Source organism: Sardina pilchardus, chromosome 12, assembly GCF_963854185.1.
Source record: "Sardina pilchardus chromosome 12, fSarPil1.1, whole genome shotgun sequence".
NCBI lineage: Eukaryota > Metazoa > Chordata > Actinopteri > Clupeiformes > Clupeidae > Sardina > Sardina pilchardus.
Window position 1 is genome coordinate 15,493,788 of NC_085005.1, and position 26,319 is coordinate 15,520,106.

The 26,319-nt window shown below is 40.7% G+C and overlaps 3 protein-coding genes and 1 non-coding gene across 6 annotated transcripts in view; 2 read left to right on the forward strand and 2 right to left on the reverse strand.

Moving 5' to 3' along the window:
* aida (axin interactor, dorsalization associated) overlaps positions 1-4,083 on the reverse strand; it is a 6,293-nt gene extending 2,210 nt beyond the window's left edge. Inside the window, exons 1-6 of the mRNA XM_062551478.1 lie at positions 3,813-4,083; positions 2,584-2,650; positions 1,525-1,578; positions 1,369-1,423; positions 768-831; positions 474-577 (exon numbers count right to left, since the gene is read on the reverse strand). Of these exons, the coding sequence (XP_062407462.1) occupies positions 474-577; positions 768-831; positions 1,369-1,423; positions 1,525-1,578; positions 2,584-2,650; positions 3,813-3,919 (451 nt within the window). The 5' untranslated portion in view covers positions 3,920-4,083. The remainder of the gene's footprint in view (positions 1-473; positions 578-767; positions 832-1,368; positions 1,424-1,524; positions 1,579-2,583; positions 2,651-3,812) is intronic.
* Positions 4,084-4,725: 642 nt separating this feature from the next.
* brox (BRO1 domain and CAAX motif containing) lies at positions 4,726-12,886 on the forward strand. 2 transcript variants are annotated; one of them, XM_062550679.1, is made up of 13 exons: positions 4,726-4,793; positions 5,423-5,545; positions 5,852-5,958; positions 6,130-6,226; positions 6,652-6,747; positions 6,854-6,926; positions 7,358-7,463; positions 7,711-7,800; positions 8,111-8,196; positions 8,442-8,523; positions 8,787-8,937; positions 10,017-10,176; positions 10,879-12,886. In XM_062550679.1, the coding sequence occupies exons 2-13, from the start codon at positions 5,445-5,447 to the stop codon at positions 10,963-10,965; spliced, it is 1,236 nt and encodes a 411-aa protein (XP_062406663.1). In that variant the 5' UTR covers positions 4,726-4,793; positions 5,423-5,444; the 3' UTR covers positions 10,966-12,886. The 2 variants fall into 2 exon arrangements, with proteins under 2 accessions (XP_062406663.1, XP_062406662.1); XM_062550678.1 differs by having other exon boundaries at positions 4,772-4,793; positions 5,420-5,545.
* Positions 12,887-13,653: 767 nt separating this feature from the next.
* LOC134097907 (protein FAM177B) lies at positions 13,654-16,619 on the forward strand. 2 transcript variants are annotated; one of them, XM_062550859.1, is made up of 6 exons: positions 13,654-13,777; positions 14,389-14,544; positions 14,781-14,847; positions 15,016-15,110; positions 15,953-16,182; positions 16,297-16,619. In XM_062550859.1, exons 1-5 carry the CDS (start codon positions 13,757-13,759, stop codon positions 16,151-16,153), a joined length of 540 nt encoding a protein of 179 aa, XP_062406843.1. In that variant the 5' UTR covers positions 13,654-13,756; the 3' UTR covers positions 16,154-16,182; positions 16,297-16,619. The 2 variants fall into 2 exon arrangements, with proteins under 2 accessions (XP_062406843.1, XP_062406842.1); XM_062550858.1 differs by having other exon boundaries at positions 15,953-16,619.
* A 9,262-nt stretch (positions 16,620-25,881) lies between these two features.
* Positions 25,882-25,963, reverse strand: trnas-gcu (transfer RNA serine (anticodon GCU)). Its single transcript has one exon. It is a non-coding gene; the product is annotated as a tRNA-Ser (tRNA).
* Between the last annotated feature and the right edge of the window lie 356 nt (positions 25,964-26,319).

Below are 26,319 nucleotides of genomic sequence, written 5' to 3' on the forward strand. Positions count from 1 at the left end.
GGGTGGTTTTCTGGATGGTGAAGCCAACAAGCTAATGTAATCCTCTTGCATCAAGACAGGCAGAGTTGCCTCATACATTAGAAGGTCTGAATATACGGGGCTAGCTTCCCCAAACCGGAGGCAAAAGTCTAAATTTCACTTGAAATATTGTTGGCACTAGCACAGTTGTTACTGGTACTGGTACAAGACAGGGCTACTGAAAAGCAAGTGCCGTTTCTGCAGGGTCATGCGTATATTACATTATATTACACTACATTACATGTTTTTGTCCAAAGTGACATACATATGTCAACTCTATATTACAAGCGATTACATTGTCCCCGGAGCAACTTGGGGTTAAGTGCCTTGCTCAAGGGCACAGCGGTGGAGGCCGGGAATTAAACCGGCAACTTTCATGCTACTGCACGCTAGCCCAGCTCCTTAACCACTACCACCGCCCACGATATGTTTGCATGATGAGGCTGAAGGCCCACCTGGCACTCTGGAGGGAAAGGACTCTGGTGACCCGGCCCCAGCAGCATTGTCCTCTTCCTCCTCCACCTCCAGATTCTCCTCCTCGCCTGGAGCAAGGATTTTTCTGCCAGTCAAAACAGCAACACAACAGCTATTAAGGATTGTTTTTGGACTTCTTTCACTGTCCTCCTCATAATGTATAAAGATGACATGTGTAATTTGTTTCAAATACAGAATATAAAACAAAGCAACTTTATAAACCAACATCATAGAGATTTGGGACTAGATTGAATTTGAAATTGCTCAACATTTACCTTAAAGGCACTGGCTGTACATCAAAAGGAAAATCTTTGTTGTGCGTGAGAACATTCTTTATGACTGAAAACAGAACAGAACAGATTACAAAAACGGATAACAACCCCAAAGACCAGCATGTGTTTCAGCCTTATTGCAGCCTTACCAATCCATGAAGCTTATACACAGATTGTTAGGGAAGATATCAAAGATCCTTCATTACTCCGCTTTAACCCTCTCTGATGATATGTTTGCATTAAGGGTGTAAAGGTACATGTATTCGTACTGAACCGTTTAGGATCAATACAGATGTGTAACGAATGTACCAAATCCTTAACCAGTCCTTAACAGTAATCAACAGTAGGCTTTTTTGATTGCGGACCATGTTTCAAATTTGAGTACTTACACAAACATAATGTGGCAGATCATAAGTCAGTTTAGTCGATTCATGTCAAAGACTTTTTCTGACACCCTTTCAAAGTGCTATTCCCGTTCAGTAATCTTATAAGTACATTTTAGATTAGCAGCACAGACTGACTTACTGTACTGGAAATTAATCCATCGAGGTACACATCAAAATGTTTGTGTACCGTTACAACCAGTTTACATGTATTCACTTACTGGGTTCCAGTTTTTTTAGGTCCTCCAACTTGAATTCCTCTTCGGACTGTGAATTCTAAACACATTTGGAAATAGGTATTGACAATTTAGAAACGCTCTAGGCCATTAAAACCTAAAATATACTTGACAGGAATGTCTGACCATCAATATACATACCTGTAGAGAAGCACATCGCATTTCTAGACATGTTGCTAATTTCCCAAGGGTTTTCTGTCAAAAAGTGGCATAAAGACATGGTTCAAGGCTACTGATTCAATCTGCTGACTTATTCAAGAGAACTTAAAGGGATATTCCGCCATTTTTGGAAATACGCTCATTTTCCACCTTCCCTCGAGCAAAACAATCGATATTTACCTTGTTCCCGTTCATCCAGCCATTCTGTGAGTCTGGCGATACAACTTTTAGCTTCAGCCTAGCATAGATCATTGAATCGGATTAGACCATTAGCTTCTCGCCTGCTAGCTTCATGTTTAAAAGTGACTAAGATTTCTGGTAATTTTCCCATTTAAAACGTGTCTCCTCTCAAGTTAGAAAGTGCAATAAGACCAACTGAAAATGAAACCTGGCGTTTTTCTAGGCTGATTTGACATGGAACTACACTCTCATCTGGCGTAATAATCAAGGCAACTTGCAAACGTACCATAGGCGCAGTAATATCGTACGCAGCACCTGAAAATAGTCCCCATAGACAACAAGCAGTAGTAGTGCCAGTAGTCTGCAAGTTGCCTTGATTATTACGCCAGATGAGAGTGTAGTTCCATGTCAAATCAGCCTAGAAAAAGGCCAGGTTTCATTTTCAGTTGGTCTTACTGCACTTTTTAACTTGAGAGGAGGCACGTTTTAAATGGGAAAATTACCAGAAATCTTAGTCACTTTTAAACATGAAGCTAGCAGGCGTGAAGCTAATGGTCTAATCCGATTCAATGATCTATGCTAGGCTGAAGCTAAAAGTTGTATCGCCAGACTCACAGAATGGCTGGATGAACGGGAACAAGGTAAATATCGATTGTTTTGCTCGAGGGGAGGTGGAAAATGAGCGTATTTCCAAAAATGGCGGAATATCCCTTTAAAGGTGTTCTATTTGCCAATACATGGAAACTTAGCAATGTAGGCTTATAGCTATAAATCTAAATCTATATTTACCTTTACATGGCTAAAATCTTTCCCCACAAAACTATCTACAGAGATACATTTAGGGCATAAAAAAATACAAACCTTTTGATCCTCTGAAAAGTCGTGTGAATTGGTTGACTGAACTTCTTTCTGTAATTGCCTTGCAAGTCTAAAAAAAAAAAAGAGTGAATGTGTAAACTTGTAAATTACACACATCATTACACATGTCAAGAGGTCAAGAGAGATGCTGTTGCCTTACATTATGAAATATAACATTCCAGTAGGCACATCACATTTGTCCTTGCACCAAATAGCCTAAGCAGACTACCAACATGCCCCCCTTATCTGTCTTCTCTATTGTGGTGGCAAACCCTTTTGAAGGCCTACCTGGTGTCCCTGAATCAATATAGAATTAGCTTGAAGGGTTTGTTTCATTGTGACAAAGCATACAATTCTGGAAATAACCAGTCACCATAAAGGGAAAAGCACAAGTCAATCAGTAAAATGGCCACGCAATAGAAAAGAAAACACACATTCATGAAACGTAGGACAAAGCCAAGAATATAGTGCTTCTTACAGATACAGTAGATTATCACATAGATGCATTGTATAGCCTACAGCGAGTTCCGCAGCAGTTACAGTTACTAGTCACTCAGTTGGTCCTTCTTCGCCACCTACTGGTGATAAAATGTTCTACAGGAGAGTAGCATACGCAACACAACAGCCGAAAGTCCTCGTTTAGACTATGTAAAACAAAGCCTCTTGTGATATTTCAAACAATGCATGTTTTTCAATGACTAGTCTGTGAGAAAAGAACAACAACAAACAAACAAAAATAAGACGGATGACCAACATGACATGACATCTGACATGTGAACTAAAGTTCCACCCATACCAATGAGAGGGTGTGGCGCCTAATTTCGTTTTAGCGACTTGAGAGTCCATAACTTACGGAATGCACCGACTTTGGATAGTTTTAGAGAGGCCTGGACACCGAAATATTACAACGTTTTCACAACAGGCGAGATCGTACAGCACCCTCAGTTTGGTAAAGCGCGCCGGTTACATGCAGGTACGGCCTCGCATTAAAATATAGCATGCCTACTACTTTGTCTATGTTTACGCATTGGAGTAAGTGATATCAACACGTTAGTGCTGTAAGCCCGTTGTCCACGTAGAGATAGCCCTTCACTGGATAGCCTACAACAATTCAACTCAGTAACACAGAAATGAAAACCCGATCAACATTCTTTTGTGTAACAGCGTATTCCTACGACTCTACCGCCCGCTGTGATGGCCATAAATTCTAAAATATTATTTCTGCAACTTACATGTGATATTCATCAACTGCCTCAACTAACTGTCCCCACGAATCAAAGTCCGTTCCTTTTTTGAAACTTGCGTGCCATTTCTGGATGATCTTGGTGACATCGGACATTTTCCCGTAGTGGTGATGCACAAAACGTTTCAGGTTAACATTGCCGGTGAGATACTATTTCCCACCCTGCATCGTCTGTTTCCCAGGTAGCTAGCTGACTACAAGCTCACAGATAGACCGGTGATACCCTCCACACTGACCAAGCCCTTCTGTTGGTGCATCCAAACCGCATTCGTAGAGAAAGGAAGTCCTGCCCCTTGGAGCATACTGTTTAGTGGGCAGTCCTTTCCAATGGGATACTATTAACACGTCGCCTATAAGGTACACACAAATAAAGTGAACATAGACCATAATTTTCATACAGAATAAATAGTGCAATTAAATAGATGGACACTTAAGTTTAAATGGTTCATGAATTGGATTTGCCACACCCGCTCAATGTGACTGTACGACTATCATGTTACTGTGTGCTTTCACAGTATAAAATTGACAACATTCAGTAGCTCATAGGCTACTGATTTGTGTCTATGTTTTTTTCTCTCTAGGAAATAATTCTGGTAGTGATAAGATACGGCATGAATGCATAGTCTTAAATTCTTAAAACACTAATTTGATTTTGTCACGGGTATGCTTGGAACATCTACCACTCAATCAGCAATATGCAACACCTAGACAGACCACATTTAGGCTACTTAGGTATGTGGCATATTCCAAAGTGAACCAAGAACTACAAATACAACTGCAGGAAATGGGCAATTATGTCATTGGTAACGCATATGAGCTTATCCAATCAAAGAGTTAGCGCATTACGTAATGTTAGCAAATGACCAATAGGAATCAATGGAACGTCACAGAACGTAGTACAGGAAGATACATTTTTTTATTCATTGTTTTATTTCCTGTACTGAATTATCGGGAGCTACAATTTAGAGATGTACGGTTTGACAGGTGTTTTGTCTTATTTACAGCTGACATGTAGACTTTGTGCCAGACGCTTTTGATCTGAGATATATCACGGATGTTACTTTGTACTGCGTCGCTATTTTTTTGGTGAAACGCTTGCTTCGAGACTTGTTTACATTAGCCAAGCTTTAACTGATGTTAGCTAGCTTGCTAGTTACACATTCCGTTCCTACCACTTTTGATGCTTACGTAACGATGATTTTTATCCTGACTTGAAGCTAGAAGTTAACGTTAATGTTAGTCTTGTACACTATGATGTGAAGTATAGATCTGAGACTAACAGAATGTATCATGTTACGGTGTAGTAATTAATAAAAGCTAGCAGCTACCTGGCTAATGACTTTTTAGCACACACTGCTAAGTAGCTGCTAGATCCCTGCTAGCTGACTTGGCTTTAACAGTATTGCCTTTTAGTCTGTTCTCGTCTATTTTTTTGTAACTCGAATGGAAATGTGTCAAATATCGTTCCAGTAATGTATTTCTAAATGATAACGGTGATATGATATCCAAGTTTTGTAAAGCCACAGTTTTCTGTAATAAATTCACTGACTAGTTGAAACCCCTCTGTTTCTGACATATTTACCTCTATTCCTCCAGCAGCTTTGTTTGTAATACTGTCAAAATGGCCCACTGGTTTCATCGAAATCCTTTGAAAGCCACGGCACCAGTCTCGTTCAATTTGTATGGAATTGCTGGGAGTCCTGCAGCTAACAAAATATGCAAGTATGTGACGTAGGCTATGGCAACCTTTGGAGTAGATTATATTATATGATATGATATTATATTATATGCATATATAATATCTATCTATCTACTGTATCTATCTATGTATCTATCTATATGTTCCTGACCATATTTAAAAAGTAATTTGGAAAAAAAATCACGAGTGAAAGATTATGGGAACTATACTTATCAACACTTGATGCATAGTTTCAGTGGTCATGGAGGGACCACATTGCAAAGAAGGTTTACAGAACCTTCCCTGCATAAATAAATCGTTGGTCTTTACTGTGTCATTATTGTCTTCAGTGACCTGAGAACAACCAGGGCAAGACTTCTAGAGATGTTCACAGATGTCACCTGTACCCCAGAGATTATGAAGAATGCCACTGATGCTTACTTCTCTCTATTGCAAGGTGAGTTTTCCCAGTTCAGTGCTGATATATGGATGGCTTGCAGATTAAGAAGGCAGTCCCTTCACCCTCTTGGATGAGAGTCTGTATGCATGCTTTGCTAACTAAAACCTCTGTATGTCTTGTGCTGCTGATGTTTTTGTGGATGCTGATAAATTGCTTGCAATGATGCAGGGTTCATTGCTTCTCTGGATGGTACCACACAAGAGAACAAACTGCGGTACATTCAGAACTTCAAGTGGACTGATACTTTACAAGGCAACACTGCGAGGTAATATCTTTGGCGTGTTGTTATAAGTGGCATCTCTTTTGGAAGTCCACACGGCCTACACATCCCTGTTACAAGCAATTACGTAGCCTCTAACCCAAAATTAGTTGTACTTTTTGTGTTGTGTCTTCCTATAAATAATGTCTCTGTCCCCCCTTTAATGTACAATTTTAATCCATCGGTGTTTCATGTCAGCTGTGTCAAGATCATAACACATTGAAATTGAGAAATGCCCTCTCCAACCCGTCTTGGCATCCACTGCTATGCTAAAATGAGTGTTGAACAGCCTCTTAATACTACTAAAGTAGTTTACGTGCATAACATACTAGGATGTGTTGTAGATAAAAACATGGCAACACACCATTCTGATATTCATGTGATTCAAGTTTGTGGTTGGACATCATGTTATTCCACTCAATGTCACACAGTGCTCAGCAGGATGCAGTATTTGAATTGGTTTCGATGGGATTTAACGTTGCAGTCTGGTACTCCAAATATGCCTCAAGACTGGCAGGCAAAGAGAAGTAAGTGATAATTACGGTTGTTTCTGCTGCAGTGACAGACAAGTAGTTTTCTAAATGTTTGCTATTGTTGTATTTGTGATATATGATGTTATCTTCCCTTTGGCAGTGTTACGGAGGATGAGGCCAAAATAGTTCATAAAAGCCTGAAAGTTGCAGCTGGAATTTTCAAACATCTAAAGGTATTTTGTTTGTAATTTCATAATTACAGGAACTATTTTAAAGGCCACAGTTACAGTACGTCCATAGAGTTGCATTTACTTATAGTTAATCTATCACTTACAAGAATAATATAAATGGAGTAGTTTAGTTGGTTTATCAGATTAGAAATTCAACATTATTGTGTATATTAAAGGTACAACTTAAATCCAAATGAAATGCACATTTTATTTTCATGTAACTATTACAAAATAATGTCAATATAAAGCATGAGACAAGAGTTTGCCCATTTCTATACTTCTAAACTTCCTACTGGGATTTCATCAAGTCATTTTGCAAACTCATTCAGAGACAGTATGATAATATGCAAACTACATTTTAACCACTGTTCAAGTCTAATGTCCAAATATGCCTCCTGACGTTGTTGTGTATTGATTCTGTCACCAATTCTTAGGATATCCACATCCCCCGCCTCATCACTCCTGCTGAGAAGGGCAGGGATCTGGAGCCCAGGGTTATCGACACCTACATTGTCCAGTGCCAAGCTGAGGCCCAGGAAGGTAGATCCATACTTACCACCCTTTTGCTTGCTTGAAGTTCTGCTGTCCTTGCATTGCCTTGATAATTGTAATAGTTTTGTCCAACACTTGTGTGGTACTTTCCAGTTTATCCAACTAATGTACGGTACTTTCCTAAAATGTATGTTTGGGTTCAGAGTAAATGTCTGGGTATTTTTTCTCAGAAGCTGGAACATGGAACATAGCCATAACCATGACTTATGTTGTTTTGTTCACCTGTGTTTTGCAGTGACTATTGCCAGAGCTATCGAGTTGAAGCATAATGCCAATCTCATCGCAGCCCTAGCATTTGAAACGGCAAACTTCTATCAGAAGGCTGGTGAGGTTTCCCTTTGGTTGTTAAAGGAGAACTCTGACGATTTTTCACAAAGATCTCTGTTTCTTGAAGTCATTTTAATTTTCATTTTAATAGACTGGGTGATAATGAGTTGAGCCTAGTAATGTATCATTTGGTTTTTAAACATGTTTTACATGAAGGCATTCATATAAGTTTACAAAAATGTAATCAAAAAGTTACAATCAAAATACAAAATGGTGTGCGTTTAAACAGGTCTTATCTGAGTAATTTTTCATCAATTTATCTTGATTCCCTAATTTCCAATCTTATTGTTTTTTTGTTTTTTTCACAGACCACACACTGAACACTCTGGAGCCTGACTACAGCAGCAAGTGGAGGAAGTACCTTCAGCTCAAGCAGCACTTCTACATGGCCTATGTGAGATCACAATATTATGAATAGAAAATATAAATATAGACATACATCCATAGACTGTAAAAAATAGCATACATCATATAAATTAATCGACATAAAATGATTCACTTTCACTCGTCTTTCACTGTGTACACGGCCAGCTTGTTGTTTATTTGGTCTCTCTACCTTCCTTTCCCTTGGTCAGCTTTTTTGCATAGATTCTGCATAACTGTGAATACTGACATTCATCCCTTTCTTTGACATGGCAGGCATATTGCTACCACGGGCAGACTCTCCTTGCCAGTGACAAGTGTGGAGAGGCTATAAGATCTCTACAGGAAGCTGAAAAATGTGAGTGCATCTCAGAGACAAGACAAATGTCTACAATTTCTCATTTATTTGTGTAATCTGATGCGAATGAATCGTTAAGTATGAGGCCAGAAGTCGTTACTCTGACATAAGTCAATAATATAGCACCATTTTTGAAAATATGCAGTGGACCATAGATTGACATACTAGAAGTGTTAGTCCATTCCTATTGTAAAGGCTTCATCACGAAGCAGAACATCAAGATGAGAAAACTCAGTGATGAGTGCAACCCCTTGTTCTCGTAGGTTACTCCAAGGCCGAGGCTTTGTGTAAAGAGTACCGTCAGACCAAGGGCCCCGGCACCACAGCCAAGCCTTCAGAGCAGCTCTTCTTCCTGAAGCTCGGAGGGCTCATCAAGAACACACTGGAGAAGTGCCAGAGGGAGAACGGCTTCATGTGAGTGCAGACCTCAAGCCTCTCTGACACAGACATCGGCTTTGTCTTTCTTCTTCTTCTTTCACTTGCTTCTTTTGCTTTGCTCACATTTATACCTCCCTTGCTTTTGCTTCCCATTTTGACACCACTTGCTTCTTCCTCGTCTTATTTGCAATCGCATTTGCAGTTCGAAAAAATGAAGAGACCACAGCACATTTTTCTGATATCATCCTAGGGGGCTGAGTGACATTCTCATGATTTGCAGTGGTCTTTTAATCATGATTATAACAGTCAACTCATTTGAATGTCCCTCAACACTCAAATGTGCAATGGTTCTTTTTTTCCAGAGCTGTACAATCACACTCATGTTCTGCACTTCACATCTTTGACATCTTCCTCATTGTCCTCCGCTTCTTCTGTTTTATAGTTCTAGAAAACAACTATGTGAGGTTTTGACTAGGGGCCCTAATTTGAATGCTAGGCAAAGGGCCAAGTTAGTTGTGTGTGAAAATGTCTGCCACCAGCTGAACACTACCCTCCTACCCTGACTGCGTAGTACAGCCTACGGAAGCCGTTAGATGCCTAGCCTCTCCAAGATTATGTCATCCTCCATGACCGCATCCGCTTCGATCATTCTGTCAATACATGGATCATTTAGAAACAGACGTAGAAACTTACCATTCAAGTACTATTTGTGTAAAACATGCACACCCATCTACAGACAATGACACCCTTGAAAAATATCTCTGGAGTGCCCTAAGCAGAAACTTTTCCCTAGTTTAGATATTCAGTAGTGTTTCATGAAATCTATCATATTTTGTCTGAAACACCCAATATGAATATACGTATCAACTATATAAAATATTTGCTCAGAAACACTCATAACACTTACACACTGTTCCTGTAGGTTTAACTAAAGCTTCAAAAATCATTAGAACATTAAAACATTCGGCAAAAAAAATGTATAGCCACAAACACTGATGTGCCGAGTCACTGGATATGTCCAGTTCATGCAGAAGAACTTTGTTTTTGGATTGACTTTGCACTTTTGCCCACAATTTAAATTAGTGGTCTGAAATCTGTTGTGTTTTCCCCCCCAGATATTTCCACAAGGTTCCAGCCGAGGCCCCATCACTGGAGCTGAAGGCTAGCTATGGCCTGGCTGAGCCCATTGGCTTTGAGCTTCCTCCCGTGAGTGACCAGTGCACCCCTGAGGTCTATGCCACCTTCGACCTCACTAAGGGAGCCAAGGATGAGAAGGTAACTGTGCATTTGAGGAACGTAAAGCATGTCCTGGTTTTTTTTTTTTTTTTATGTTCAGATAATGTCGAAGATGTTACATTATGCATTACCCCTCTGTGTTATTTTAAGTTCATTCAATTCAGTTTTATTTATTCAGTGGCAAGACAATAGGAATTCTCGCATGATGTTTTACAGAGCCCTAGCCTGGTCATACAAAACCCTCGTACTAATCGTACAGAGGGTCTGGACCTACTCCGTTCAGAATCGATTTCAAGCAGGAGGCGTGAACTCTGTTGTTTGAAACGATTGGGCCTGTTTTTACCCAATCGCTAACGTTTGGTCATGACAGCAAACGCGCATATGCTCGACCTCATCGCTAACACCCGCCTCCCCCATCCCCCCCGTTCGCTGATTGGTCCGGTCTGAATGCATCTTGAGAAATCGAGTTCAATGGGATCAGACCCAGACGTAATGGTGAAGGGAAATGAAAATTGAGCGGAAGCTTACGGAGGGCTATGCCAGGCTAACAGAGCCCAGAGCTGGAACTATTTTGGTATTGCCCTTGTGATGTTTTACCTCTCTATTTAAAGATCTACTGTGCAAGTGGTGCATTTGAAACCGTTTCCTGATGGCAAACACGTTTCTCTTTTTCCTTTGAAGTTTTAATACGGTTCCACGTGTTGCACCTTTAACATGTTGCATCTGTTGTGTTCGATGAAGGCCAAGTCCAAACAGGATGAGGAAGTGAAGCCGGTGAAGGAGCCTGACCTGAAGCCTCAGAAAGACACCGGCTGCACCATCTCTTAAGCCCATCCGTGAACTCACCCAGCAGACAGAGGAGGTCACTCACACTCCCCCACAACCCACAGTACTGGAGTCATGATTGCATCATTGCAAGTAAAACCCTGCACGGTGAAGGAAGCCTCTCGCTTTAGTTTCGATGGCAGGCCGAATACTTATGTTTGCTGGTTTGAGTTATCTGAAGACCTGATTTAGTCCAGACTCTCGAGTGGGACTTACAGAAGGTCGATAATTTTTTTGAGTGAGTGTTCTTTACAGTTTCATAAGAACTCATGATGGTGGAAGTAAACATTAAATTGGAAGTTTCAAATGTCGATCACATGCCGAGACTGCATGCATTATTGTAATGCATTTGTTTATTTTGATTTGTAGTGGTTTATAATCAGTAATGTTTGAGGTGGCTTGTTCTTTTGTTGTAGCTCATTTTATACATTATAATAGAAATGTAGCGCAGTTATTATAACTTCTCCTTCTCTGGAAGACTGACCAGACTCCATTAAGTTTACTAACGGACCACATGAAATACTGTGTAAGGATTTGAATCCTTCTCATTCTAGGTTCCCATCTGTATGATATCTTATATTGCAAGAAAGTATGTAACACTCACTGACCAAGTACTAGTCCTACGTTAAACTTTTCTTGAACAAATTTTAGTCTGCGATGCAAACTGGCTGTGCAGCTTAGCGTTGCGCTTGGACTCTACTGTAAATGACCTTGATGTGACCATTCATCTCCCTTCCCAAGGCTTCCTTCAAAGCAGCATACGAGATGTCTGCTGCGCGTCACATCATAGCATTAATTTCCCTAAGCTGCAGCCCAAGAACAAGGACAGGCTTGTGTTTTTGGGTCGCAGTTTAGCACGGACCCAGCTGTTTCCCATCCCGAGAGGAACAATAATATCCCAGTCAAATTTGATACGGCCACAGGGGCCCTTCAAAATGGCCCCCAGACTGGGAGTCCACGGTGTGGGACGCCAGGGTGAAACATGTCATCGCTTGGCACACGGAGGCTGTCCCAGCATGGTGTTGCCATGGCATGGCATGGCACAATCCATGCCCCCCTACCCCAGTCTCGTGATGGGGGGGGTCAGTCCGCTGCTTGGCCCCCATGTGGGCTCTCTGCCTGTAATGGCTTCCACCAAGAGCCCGTGGGCATGGTCAAATTTGCTGAATGTCTGGCAGAATTCCCATGACCTAGTTATGAGCAAATTTCTTGGATTACTCCACAAATCAGCCACATCAAAAGAGATTTGAAGTACGTGATATTCAGTGTGACACAGGGTCTTTCATGAAAGTTGCTTCACACATTGTTGTTGTATTGTACACAGCTGGAAGATGTTAACTCCGCACATTTGGATATTTTTTTTTCCAAGCCAACAGATAAAGCTTTGCTAGCTTTTATCATTTTGGTATCCTGATATTGGGTATCTGCCACTGGCTCTCCGAACATTCATTTTCCCTGCTGAGTATCTGTAGTTTTGTGTTGGCTTCCAATTGCTGTGTTATAACTCTTAGTAGTATCACCTGAGTTATAAATCTCATCACGTGACATGTTGTAAAATGACAGTAATTTTGTGATGGAGGGTTTTTTTTCTCAAAGCTTTTTGCACTTTACCGTTGTCTTATTGAAAGTGGCCTACATACACATATGGAGACTTCAAGGTGTATTATAAAACATAAAAACAATAACCGTCCTGTAGATACAAGCTTCTTTTTCTCTGGTTGTAAGTATTGAAATACTCAATTGTAATTTTATTTAGTAACTGTACCAAAATGAAATCATTCATTTACATGGGTAATGGTACACTCTATTATATAAGGTGTACTTATATATGAAAGTTAACCCTAAAGTCATTGTCATGTATTTATCTGTTTCCATAATGAACATGCACTTCAGTGAAAATTAAAACATCACTATGGTAACCATGTCTTGGAATTTTGTCTGACTTCATTCATTGAATGATATATGGTTTGCAGCATATGCTTAAATATCAGTTGCGATGAGAAGAGACTTAAAAAAAAAATATATATATATATATATGCATGCTTTTCAGAGGAAATGGGTTTTGATGAAACACCATTGAATATCTAATCATCATTTTTCTTTAATCGTGGTCTGCTGCTGTGTATGGTTACACTCATACACAGCAGATCACAGCAACAGGCCACGATTGAAGAAATATTATGATCAGATATTCAATAGTGTTTCATGAAAACTTGTATTTCCTCTGAAAAGCATGCATATATTCAATTAACAATACAGCTTAGTTCAAACAATCTGACGAGGACGAGCCCGCAGCAATGGATTCGTGTCACCCTGTGGAAGTTCACTCCTTGTACAAACACAAAGTGTAGCACATAATAGGCTACAGTCCAAGTACAGTTGGACTAAATAGATTGGTTTCACAGATAATTTTATATTTGTGAAGAAACGAGTTACCAGACTTACCATATCAACTCAATTGGTACAACCACCTATCTCCGTTAATATGTTTGACAGTAACTCTCCACATTCTACACAATGCCGGTATGAGCCCTGCCTTGTGAATGGAAATGAGAGGAGCCTTGGGTGAACAGAGATGCGCAAACATCCACATACCACCACACTCAACAGGATTTCCAACACCAGCACACTGTAATCAGGCTTCAGAGCTGGTGTAGGACCTGGAAGTCCGGTTTGTCCTCTGCGTCACGTCTTATCAGTTGTGCAGTGATGTGACAAAATATTTGCTCTGAGCTGAGAAAGACCAGCGCCTTGTGTTGCTTGCACTTCTGAAAACCAGACTAAGCTTGTGAGGATGAATGACAACTTAACAAGAGTAAGTCTCTGCCGTGATCTTTTTTTTAACATATATTGTTTTGTTGGTGGCTCGATGCTCTTACAAATGGATAACTGCAATGTAACTCTTCACTGTGGCCTGCCATTTGTACATATAATGCTATGTGAGTGAGCAGCTGATAAGTCACATGCCAACACGACTCAACAAGGAATTTCCTCTTACAGGGTATAGCTGATCTTGGGCAAGCTAAAAAGATAACTAATGTCAAGGTTGTTTTTGTCAGAATACACTTACATTACATATTTTCCAATATGTTCCCATCATTTGTAAATGCTTTTGTACAACATTTGTGACAGACAATCTCTGCATTGTGCTATACAAACTTCCTGTTCTGTTTACTTTTGAGTAAAGACACACTAATATAAAGTTAACAGATGCTATTGTCAGAAAATAAGTGAGTTTATAAACTGATGTATATCCAGTTACTGTATAAAGACAATAATGCATAATTTATTATTATACAAAAGTTTACTTCAAAAACAAACAAACAAAAAAACAAACAACATGCAGAGGATTCCAGGAAGCATTTCATTTGAATGACTATTTTACATTTGAAATAACAAGTTAGTATGTGTGGTGTGCATTCCCAGGATCTCCACATGCAAGAGACAAGTTTTGACCATCAATCTGATGACAGACGAATCATCTACTTCGCCAATGGAGAGACTCTAGAGGAGAGTGAGGGTGAGGAAGAGGATGATGAAGATACAAATAAGAAAGAACCTTTTTCACAATCAGTGGACACAGTGAGTCTTATAACTAATAATATTATCTAGTAACATTCTTTTTGTTCATGTATTGTGCAATATTGTATTGAACACAAACGAAGGCCACTGCGGCAGTGATGTGTCTGTAGTTTTAGGTTTACAAAGTACATGTAATATTTTCAAACACACAGAACACAGTTTGAACTGATTCTATTACTTCAAGTTTCCTGTGTGTGTGTGTGTGTGTGTGTGTGTTACATATGAGTGTTCTATAGGCAAACCTGTCTTGGAGAGAATATTCTCGGTTCCTAGGAACGAAAATTGGGAAGAAGTCATTACAAAGTGAGTATGACATGATGAAACAAATCCTGTATTACAATCACATTCTTAAAAAGAAGGGGGGGCAGGGGGCGGGGCAGTGAATACACTATTGGCAAAAAATGGCATCATTGATCCCCTGATATATATGTGGACTTGATGAAAATGTAATCTAATTGTTTCTATCAACAGCCTGTGACTATCTTGGGGAGAAACTGGCTCGTCTCCTTGGACTATACTCTGCTAAATACCAGTATGCCATAGATGAATTTAATCGTGATCAAAAGGTACATTGTGCCAGATTTCTGTTTGACTTCTACACCTCTAGGAGCACATTCTTAAGTGATCCACTTATTATGACCGCGGTGCTACGAAGAAGGGTAGAGAGGGCAAGTTTAGCGCTACTGACAAAACTGCATACATTTTGGAAGTGCGCGCAGCAGGCTACAGCGCGCGTACCATATACGGGTCCGAGTGCCCGCGGGGACCCAGGTTCGAATCCGGCCTGCGGTCACGTCCCGATCCCACCCCATCTCTCTCCCACTTGTTTCCTGTCTACCTCTGCACTTTCCTATCACAATAAAGGCAAAAAGGCAAACAAACAAAACAAAATTGGAAGTGCAGGATCACAAATGACACCCTCTGAATGCATGTCAGGTTTTGTGTGTGTGTGGGGACCAAAACCAAAAAAAAGACGCACCCTAGCGGCAAAAATAAATAAATGCATTTTTGTGAAGATTTAGTGACTGTACACCAATCGGCCTGCAGATGGTGGTGTTGAGAAGGGTTGCACACATCCACAAGCAGACACTTACACACAGACACACACAGACACACACAGACACACACAGACACACACACACACACACACACACACACACACACACACACACACACACACACACACGGAGTAGGGGATAGAGAAGGAGATGGAGACAAATTGACAATTTTGCAGAGAGAATGTGCAGGACTGGGCGGCTGTCATATTTTGTACCGGTCTGCGGTAAATCTAGTTTTTTTACGGTAATAAAATGTTATGGCAGCTGAATTAATTTCAATTGAGTATAATGGCCTCCTTGCTTAACATGACTGAACAACTCCTCTTGTCTATCCTTTGGCTAACCTCAAGGAAAAAAACATCAAGGAGGAATCTTCAGATGTCTTCATGGAGGATGACACAGAAAACATTAATCTCGCCCAGAAAAAGAGCAGAAAATATGGAGCCACTGGTACTCCCAAAGTTGCCAGTCACCAGTCTTCCATTAGTGCACCTAGAGTAACGCATATGGCAGTTGGCACAAACAATAACGGATACCAGGATGATCAATGAGCTTTTTTAAGATGCCTAGTATTTTAAAGGTGAACTATGCACGTTTTTTAGATAAATTTGCCTTAACTAATCAGCTTCGGAGTCATTGAAATGGTTATTTGACTTATTTTGGGTTGAATGACGGCTGTCTCGCTTCCTCCTAGTGCCTCTGAGCGGAAAAACCACGCATGCAAGTTGGACTGACAAACAGAAAGTCTCCGGCCTCACGGTCATCCTCATGAAAAGGCAGACTGACCGATTGAGGAGTGTTGTAAAATATACACGCTAAAGCTGTAGGGGAAACTGCAGAGAAATCTGCAAGCGTAAAACGAAAAGTCAAAGTGGCGATGAAATCGCCAAACCTGCATAGTTTCCCCTTTAAGTAAGTCATTACAGTTTGTAATCTAAAAAAACTTGTCATGAGTTCTACGTCAGATTACCAATGCATCAGAGAGAATCAGAAATAAAACCACTTTGTTTTGCTTCACTCTGTATTCTTGTGTGCAAATTCCTTGTCCTCATGCAAACACAGAATCCTTAAGGAAGTTTAGATTGTCCTTCAAGCCTTCTTGAGCATCCCTGTTTGTTTAGTCTGGGCTTTCTTGAATTGTGATGGTGGTGGTGGTGGTGGTGAAGACGTACAGGGTGTCAACTCACTTATAATTTAGCCTATTGTGTAAACCAACAGATTTCACTGTGGTAGACCTAAATGGTAGCCTATTGCCTATGTGCACTCAAAACTCTTTACAGACACGCCTTTAATCAAATAGAAAATGAAACACAAAATTACTTTCCTACACTGTACCTAAATGAGTTCAGTCTCTTGTGACCTTTTGTTTGTAGGTTAGGTATGCTAAGATATTTATATTATAAATAACAAATAACATGTTATTTTTTTTTAACCATGTAGCCTGTCATCTGACATGGAAAATTAATGGTGTCAGAGAGTCAGCCAACAGATATAGGTGCAAACATGTTCGAATGAGAAATTTCCTGATTGCCAGTTTTACATCCAACTGAATCATTCTGTAATTAGCATGTCTGGGCCATATCGAGTGCAGGTTTTACTACATTTTAGAAACATTTAAATGAGAACTCAATATAATAAAAAAGAGGGCAGGAATTTACTAAAATGTGCTCGAAATGAGTGTTGTGCTGTAGCTGCACAACTTGAGCTAGGTAAATCCGATTGTTTTCATTTTTCTGTACCGACAGTACTCCGTGATCTTGAGAAACAGAGATCTATGTGAAAAAATCATGATTTCTCCTTTAGGCCTGGGGCTTGAGTATACCATCATTTCCTGACTATAGCCGCGGCTTATACATTGATTTTGCAAGATTTTTTCAACTATGAGGTTTATACACAGGGACAGTTAATATGGTATTAAAGGGATAATCCGGAGTGAAATGCACTTTAGATCAATTTTTCGGACTATTGGGAGTACATACGTTGAGTTGACACCAAAATCATGTCATTCGGATGTATTTTGAGAAAGTTCGAGTTCACCGTTTTTAGCCAAAACTCGTTAGCCTGTATGTGACCGGGGCAGGTCCTTTCGCCACTACAAAACGCTATTTTTATACCTCTTCTACTGTTCCAAACAACGCTACACTTACGTGGTAGTGAGTAGAGGGTCCCTAAAGCCAAACCGTAGTATCCTCACGTCTTTATGTGGTCGGATAGAGAGTCCAGAATGAATTTAATCGAGTCAGTACCTTTCCGGAAATGTTAGTAAAGTGTTGTTGAAGCGTTGCGCAGCTGCCACAGCGACATTTCCGGAAGGTACTGACTCGATTAAATTCATTCTGGACTCTCTATCCGACCACATAAAGACGTGGGGATACTTCGGTTTGGCTTTAGGGACCCTCTACTCACTACCACGTAAGTGTAGCGTTGTTTGGAACAGTAGAAGAGGTATAAAAATAGCGTTTTGTAGTGGCGAAAGGACCTGCCCCGGTCACTTCCAGGCTAACGAGTTTTGGCTAAAAAAGGTGAACTCGAACTTTCTCAAAATACATCCGAATGACATGATTTTGGTGTCAACTCAACGTATGTACTCCCAATAGTCCGAAAAATTGATCTAAAGTGCATTTCACTCCGGATTATCCCTTTAATATGGTTTTGTTTCTTTTAACTTGCATAAAACACTGCTCTGCGGCTTATACACGGGAAATTGCTGTAAGCCTCTTTCATCTTTTTTTCTGCTAGCAATTTCCCTATCAGAATTAAATGGTCTGAACATGTTTAGTGATAAATCTGTTCAGATTATCTAGATTCTTAGAAAAGGTGCTTCAGTGACTTTCACATCTTGTTTAGCATAGGATATTGAAGCATCCTTAAAACAAAGGTGATAGTGATGCACCTTGAGGCAGGTAAACAACAATCAATCAACTTGACAGTCAGCAAACACCCACCTTCCAAGAAATATAAGCAGACCTCATGAATTCATCTTCATACCTCTCCTTCAACTCATGACGTCTCACATTGAGGTCGAGGGAAAGTGGAGGGTACAGAAAATCGGATTCACTAGAATCTCAGCGGTTTCCATGTTGGACCCCACACTACCCTCGTTTTTGTGACAGACCTACTTTAGTTTGACCTGTTTTGTTGGTTGGTGAGAATGAGTGTGCTGATCAGCCCCGGTGTCGCCTGAAGGTCTTTTTGACCGAGGACTCTGTCCACCAGAGGGATGCACCAGCCCACAGATACCAGCAGTCCTCCCCACAATGACAGTGACCTAGAGATCCCGCAGATGGAGGCGTGCAGCATCGAGACCAGCCTGTTGAGTCCTGGGTATTTAAATGTTCTATGTATTTTCATAGAAATGTTCATTGCTCTTTGCACAGAAATTGATGGGAGACCTAGACATCATGAAGATAAAGGTTAAAGGGATATTCCACTATTTGGGGAATTAAGCTAATTTTCCACTCAAGCAAAACAATTGATATTCACGTTCATCCAGCCATTCTGTGAGTCTGGCGATACAACTTTTAGCTCCAGCCTATCATTTAATCGGTTTAGACCATTAGCATCTCGCCTGCTAGCATCACGCTTAAAGTGTAAGTTTGGCGGAAATTGAAAATAAAGCTATTTTCTGAATGAAAATACATAAACTAAGCCGTGGAGGAAGTAATTTTCGCTCATCACGCAGTACAGAGCTAGCACGGGCAGGACCGACAGCCCAAAATCGCAAATAGTGGGTGTGGATGGGGATTGGAGCCACACGCTTTCAAAATCGCATTTTTAAACCACTAACAGTGCTCAAAACAGCGCCAAACCTCATCAGTAGCTTGCTCTAGGTGTCTACACATAAAACGAAGCACCAATCAGTCTGTAAACTTTGGAATAGTCAGTATACACGTAGAATCAATTCGAGACCGCAACACCCCATCTGAAGCACATACATGTCTCGCGAGATCTCACACGAGAGGTCGTGGACTTTCCCTCGTGAGGAGCTGGAAGGGGTTATATTCATAACAGTCTTCTTTTATAAACGTCGGGTTCATGAGCCAAGTTGTTGGTGCTTCGTTTTATGTGTAGACACCTAGAGCAAGCTTCTGACGAGGTTTGGCGCTGTTTTGAGCAATGTTAGTGGTTTAAAAATGCGATTTTGACTACCTGTAGGAATAGGTCCCGTGCTTCCGTGTGAGATCTCGCGAGACATTTCTGTGCTTTAGATGGAATTGCGGTCTCGAATTGATTCTACGTGTATACTGACTATTCCAAAGTTTACAGACTGTTTGGTGCTTCGTTTTATGTGTAGACACCTAGAGCAAGCTACTGATGAGGTTTGGCGCTGCATGTTTTGAGCAATGTTAGTGGTTTAAAAATGCGATTTTGAAAGCGTGTGGCTCCAATCCCCATCCACACCCTCTGTTTGCGATTTTGGGCTGTCGTTCCTGCCCGTGCTAGCTCTGTACTGCGTGATGAGCGAAAATTACTTCCTCCACGGCTTAGTTGATGTATTTTCATTCAGAAAATAGCTTTATTTTCAATTTCCGCCAAACTTACACTTTAAAAGTGACTTTTAAAGGGATATTCCGCCATTTTTGGAAATACGCTCATTTTCCACCTCCCCTCGAGCAAAACAATCGATATTTACCTTGTTCCCGTTCATCCAGCCATTCTGTGAGTCTGGCGATACAACTTTTAGCTTCAGCCTAGCATAGATCATTGAATCGGATTAGACCATTAGCTTCTCGCCTGCTAGCTTCATGTTTAAAAGTGACTACGATTTCTGGTAATTTTCCCATTTAAAACGTGTCTCCTCTCAAGTTAGAAAGTGCAATAAGACCAACTGAAAATGAAACCTGGCGTTTTTCTAGGCTGATTTGACATGGAACTACACTCTCATCTGGCGTAATAATCAAGGCAACTTGCAAACGTACCATTGGCGCAGTGATATTGTACGCAGCATCTGAAAATAGTCCCCATAGACAACAAGCAGTAGTAGTGCCAGTAGCTGCAAGTTGCCTTGATTATTACGCCAGATGAAAGTGTAGTTCCATGTCAAATCAGCCTAGAAAAACGCCAGGTTTCATTTTCAGTTGGTCTTATTGCACTTTCTAACTTGAGAGGAGACACGTTTTAAATGGGAAAATTACCAGAAATCTTAGTCACTTTTAAACATGAAGCTAGCAGGCAAGAAGCTAATGGTCTAATCCGATTCAATGATCTATGCTAGGCTGAAGCTAAAAGTTGTATCGCCAGACTCACAGAATGGCTGGATGAACGGGAACAAGGTAAATATCGATTGTTTTGCTCGAGGGGAGGTGGAAAATGAGCGTATTTCCAAAAATGGCGGAATATCCCTTTAAGATTTCTGATAATTTTCCCATTTAAAACTAGTCTCTTCTACAATTAAAAAGTGCAATTAGACAAATTGACAGTCTTACACACTCCACAGAACATTATTCTATCAACACAGACATGTGATCGATAATTCACCTGCAAGCTCGCGGTGAATAACGTCAACTTGACTTTACATAAAACAAGCCAGTACTACATTCTTGCAAAAAGGCTAATTAACATTAGCTAATTTCAGAGATCGACTCTCTAAACGTGTGTTCGGTAAATTGACATGAGAAATACAAGCTCATATCATTTAGACAAATTAAGTGAAGTGATGTGCCTTTCACTATCTATCTATTATCTAGTATCTACTGTATCTATCTATCTTCTCTTCAGACACATAACGTCAGTTAGCCAAGCTAACATTGGTGAACTTCAGCTGTCCTGCCTATTAACACGAGCTTAGCCTATTATTCGATATTAGCTACTGAAGAAATGGACCTAAGGATTCCCTCTAACTGTGTAATTTCAGGAAAATTCTACCATTTTTACCTTGCATAAAAGTCTTCAAATCTTCATTTCTACTCCAACTTGAGTGCATCAGATCTTCAGTGTCTTAGCACGAGGCAAAAGGATAGATGGCCTTTAATGTTGCATTCCAGACAGCATTTAAACTAGTGGGACGTGGGATTTATCCTACCTCCAACTACGAAAGGTGCACTGGAACGCCTGTCGAAGTGGGACCTCCTACTCGCGAACTCGCGGGAGCTCGACCTGCCCTGACCTCAACAAAATTTGGAGGATTATGGCGGCGCCCATGGAGACACGCTCCGTGAGAGGTAACTACACTGTAAACTTGAGGGTAGGGTTGTTTTAGACACAGTAATTAACTTGTTCTTAATATTATGACTTAAAATTGTGTCAACAAAGAATACAACTCACTGTGAAAGTAACGTTATACAGTTAGTCTAGTATGCTAACGTACATGCGTCGCCTATGTTTTCTAAACCTCCCACTCCAAAATGCAACGCTCTGAAGTGGGAGGTAGGACCAAAGCCATCGATATCTCAAAGTTGCGTCACAACCATTCACTCCCATGTACAAAAAATGGCGGAACATCCGGTATGTCATGGGTCGTTCAATAGTTCCACACATCGGGGGAATTAATGAATATCTCAGGTGTTATCATAAGACTTTTCTACATGACTTATGTTCGTGTGCATAATAATGCATTTTCAGTGAGTAATATATGCATGTGGCAATGCAGTTTATAGTAATTTTCATTGAGTATTTACCGTAAGTAGAAATTACTGTCAGTCCCGTAGTAAACCAGGGACCGCAGCAGCAGAGCGCGGGTTTGTTTGGAACTATAGGGAGGGAAAGTGAAAACCAGCGCCCCAAGTGGTTGCGTTCCTATCGAAGAGCAGCTCCAATGTTAAGTCCCATAGACCGACTTTTCAATACTACGCAGCTATACCAGCGATCTTATCCACCAAAAATATTTTTCAGTCTTCATACTGTAATAATCTACTAACTGTGAAAATATCAGACCCTATTTCGCCTTATTTTAAAAAAAAACGTAATTGCTTGTTTCATTTCATAAATGGACTACAACTACAAGTGACGTGACACCCTTCGACGACGTTACTCACCTAGCATGGCTTATTTATTAGCCTGTTAGCTAGTTGGTTAGTTAATAGACAATCACACTTACTGCCAGCTCTTGTGTGAGTAGGAGCACAACACAAGTTATCCCAACATAAAGGCAATTACCATGCGGTTTACATCGCTCTCCGTTATTACAAAAATATGTAAAGCCAGTTAAGCAAATTGCCATTTTGATCAGTTGGAGATGAAGCGCCCTGGTGACGTCAAATGCGACTGTAGTTCGTTATCACCATGTTACAAACAAACTCAAAACAATTAAACTGATCCTAAAAAATAAAGTATGACCACTAGAAGCAATAGAGCTGACATAAATGCATAGCATTTAACTAAGTTCCCATCGTGGGCCGAGATATATTTTTTCTAAAAGAAAATCCCCTCCACTCCCGCTAGCCTCTAGGAACGCAACCACTAGATGGCGATGAGATTACTTTCCCTCCCTATTGAGACTACCACTAACCATGTGACTGCTCTAGCAGCAAAGTCAACGGCTGACGCAACTTTGAGATATCAATGGCTTTGGGTAGGACGTTTCAGGTAGGGTACGTCCCACCTCTCACTCGTTTGGATGAGGTCTGGAATGCAGCATAACTGTTAAAGTACACATAATTATGCTACCTACCTTTTCTCCCAGTTAACTCCTATAGCTCCTCACTCTGCACGCTATATTTCGTGTGGGCAAATAATAAACATGTCAGTGTTAAAAGTTTGGCCCCGGCAGTGGCACGATGGGCTGGGGCACCTGCACCGCACGCCGGTGACCCGGGTTCGTCCCGCCCCGTGGTCCTTTCCCGATCCCACCCCAACGCTCTCTCCCATTCACTTCCTGTCTCTCTTCACTATTCTATCATTAAAGGCATAAAAGCCCAAAAAATATATACTTAAAAAAAAAAGTTCAACCAAGTATTTAAGAGTAAAAATAGGAGACTTTATCCAAAGAAGTAATATGAATTGGCTAGGTTATGTCTAGCCAACGTCAGGCTCTGTGTTAAACAGTCCATCGCCAAAATGATTGTAGCCGAATTTAGGGCATTTACTACCAATATTGAAAGGGGAGATAAAACAGAGTTAAAGGGATATTCCATCATTTGCTGAATTAAGCTCGTTTCCCTCCCCTCGAGCAAAACAATTGATATTTACCTTTTTCCTGTTCATCCAGCCATTCTGTTACCCTGAAAATCCGAGAGCAAATTTGAATTGTGTCCGCAAGATACTCTGCCAATGAGCAATGATGCATGTTACTTTTACCTCAGGAATCTGTGGTAACCAAAAAAGGAGTGGGCGAGCTAGTGTGAGCTAGTAGTGTTATTCAATTGCGTCGAAGTCCAGAATCAGTCTGAGAAAACATTGGATATAGTGTTATCAATTGCATGTAGTGAGATTTTCAAATGCATGCTTGGTGCCGACCCTCGAGTTAGGTCATTTTTATTATTCGTGGCCAGACTCTTAAAGGGATATTCCGAAGCTAATGGTCTAATCCGATTCAATTATCTATGCTAGGCTGAAGCTAAAAGTTGTATCGCCAGACTCACAGAATGGCTGGATGAACGGGAACAAGGTAAATATCGATTGTTTTGCTCGAGGGGAAGTGGGAAATGAGCTTATTTCCAAAAATGGCGGAATATCCCTTTAAGCTGAAAGATTCCAGGGTTTGGTTTACTACCAAGCAACCATTTTGTGAGTCTGGCAATTCAACGTTTAGCTCCAGCCTAGCATAGATCATTGAATCGGTTTAGACCATTAGCATCTCACCTGCTAGCATCACGCTTAAAAATGACTAAGATTTCCGGTAATTTTCCTATTTAAAACTGGTCTCTTCTCAAGTTAGATAATGCAGTAAGACAACCTGAAAATTAAACCTGGCAGTGATATCACGCAACACCTGAAAATAGTCTCCATAGGCAACAAGTGCATGATATCACTGTGCCCATAGTACGTTTGCAACTTTCCTTGATTATTACGCCAGAATGAGAGTGTAGTTCCATGTCAAATCAGCCTAGAAAAGTATTTCTTTTTGCACTTTCTAACTTGAGAAGAGACACGTCTTAATGGGAAAATTGCTGGAAATCATCCTATAACCTGCCATTAATTTCCAAAATACTGGAGAAAGTAGCTCCATCTCAACTTCAGACCTACCTCCAAAACAATCTCTTTGAGCAATTTCAATCTGGTTTCCATATCCAATACAGTACTGAAACATCCCTGGTTAAGATCCCAAATCAGCTCCTCTGTGCAGCTGACACTGGTCTACTGTCCATCTTCATCCTTCTAGACCTCAGCACTGCTTTCGACAGAATTTCACATCAACCACTATTGGAGTGGCTACCGAGCATTGGAATCTGTGGCACTGCTCTTCCATGGTTTGCTCACTATTTAGCAGACAGAACATATTACTATATGTCCAAATTCAGGACCACTAGTCAGATATCCACCAGCATGGAGTACCACAGGGTTCAGTATTGGGGCCACTTCTGTTCATCATACCTCCTTCCCCTCTGTAACATCTTCAGGCACTAAGGCATTTCACTCCTATACTGATGACATACAGCTCTATGTATCCACCACACCCTCTCCCTCCCAGTACCCTCATTGCTCCATGACATACAGATATGAATGAAGTGACTTCAGGACGCCTGACCAACCAGCAAACAGAGGGCGTTTCTGAGAGCAATTACTTTTAAAGCAACACTAAAGAGTTTTTCGTACCTTGAAATAATGTTTCCAAAATCATTTCAGCGGTTCATCCACTCCTAACAGGGTGAACGGCACTTGCTTTCACTTCGCGGCCCTCTATCGGCTATAACCGCACTATGTAACTTTACCAGATCGGTTGGGTATCTGTAGTTTGATGAAAAAAATGTACTTGCTTCGATGTCGCAATACATCATACTTTCATAAAGTCATGCAACATACTCTGCATTGTCTGTGGACATTGTTAATTGCTGGGTAAACAGATAGCGTTCGTGCGACAGAGGAAAAGTTCTTTAGTGTTGCTTTAAGTTGCAAGCCTATTGTTGTGTCCCCCGTGGTTAACATAGGTCATTACTAAACGTTAGTGATTGAATTCCAATTAATTTTAAATTTAAGACAAGCATCCACCAAACAGGAAATACTGTACATGTTTGCCAATGGATCTAGGCCAGACTCTCTGCAAAGTCAGTCTGGTGCGCAGGAAGACCTCTGGACCTCCCAAAAGAGACGCCTCGCTCATTTGTCCAGCTCTAGCCCATTTGCTTCTGCTCTATTCACCTAATCTGATACCTAATGAAGTATCAGAAAAGTGAAAAGATACCGACGAGGATGGGATTCGAACCCACGCGTGCAGAGCACAATGGATTAGCAGTCCATCGCCTTAACCACTCGGCCACCTCGTCATGTTCTCTATGCTATAACGCATGTATTATAACACAGTAATAGCAAAATAAAGACATACGTTGATTTATTTACTACTACAGATAAGCCTGCATAAACTCTGATTTATTACTTGATTATCAAGTAATGCATTCAAACGATTTTCGATCATTTAAAGCCTCATCTTCAAATATGACCCGACTTTGCAATGGTGTATTAGCACGCTGAATTGACACTGCCCAGTCGGTTAAATATAAAACTAATTGTCTGAAGAGTTAGCTATCTCCAATAACGTTGTTAACTTTACACCTCGAGGAACAAAATATGTCGTTTATTTGGCAAACATTTCACGTTTGACTGCCTGCCACAGGGTGGTAGC

Coding starts and splice junctions, on each gene's coding strand:
- brox (XM_062550679.1), top strand. CDS start 5,445: ATGGCCCACTGGTTTCATCGAAATCCTTTGAAAGCCACGGCACCAGTC. Junction 7,801..8,110: donor AAACTTCTATCAGAAGGCTG/GTGAGGTTTCCC, acceptor TTTTTTTCACAG/ACCACACACTGAACACTCTG. Junction 8,938..10,016: donor CAGAGGGAGAACGGCTTCAT/GTGAGTGCAGAC, acceptor TTTCCCCCCCAG/ATATTTCCACAAGGTTCCAG.
- LOC134097907 (XM_062550858.1), top strand. CDS start 13,757: ATGAATGACAACTTAACAAGA. Junction 14,848..15,015: donor TGGGAAGAAGTCATTACAAA/GTGAGTATGACA, acceptor TTCTATCAACAG/CCTGTGACTATCTTGGGGAG. Junction 15,111..15,952: donor AATTTAATCGTGATCAAAAG/GTACATTGTGCC, acceptor GCTAACCTCAAG/GAAAAAAACATCAAGGAGGA.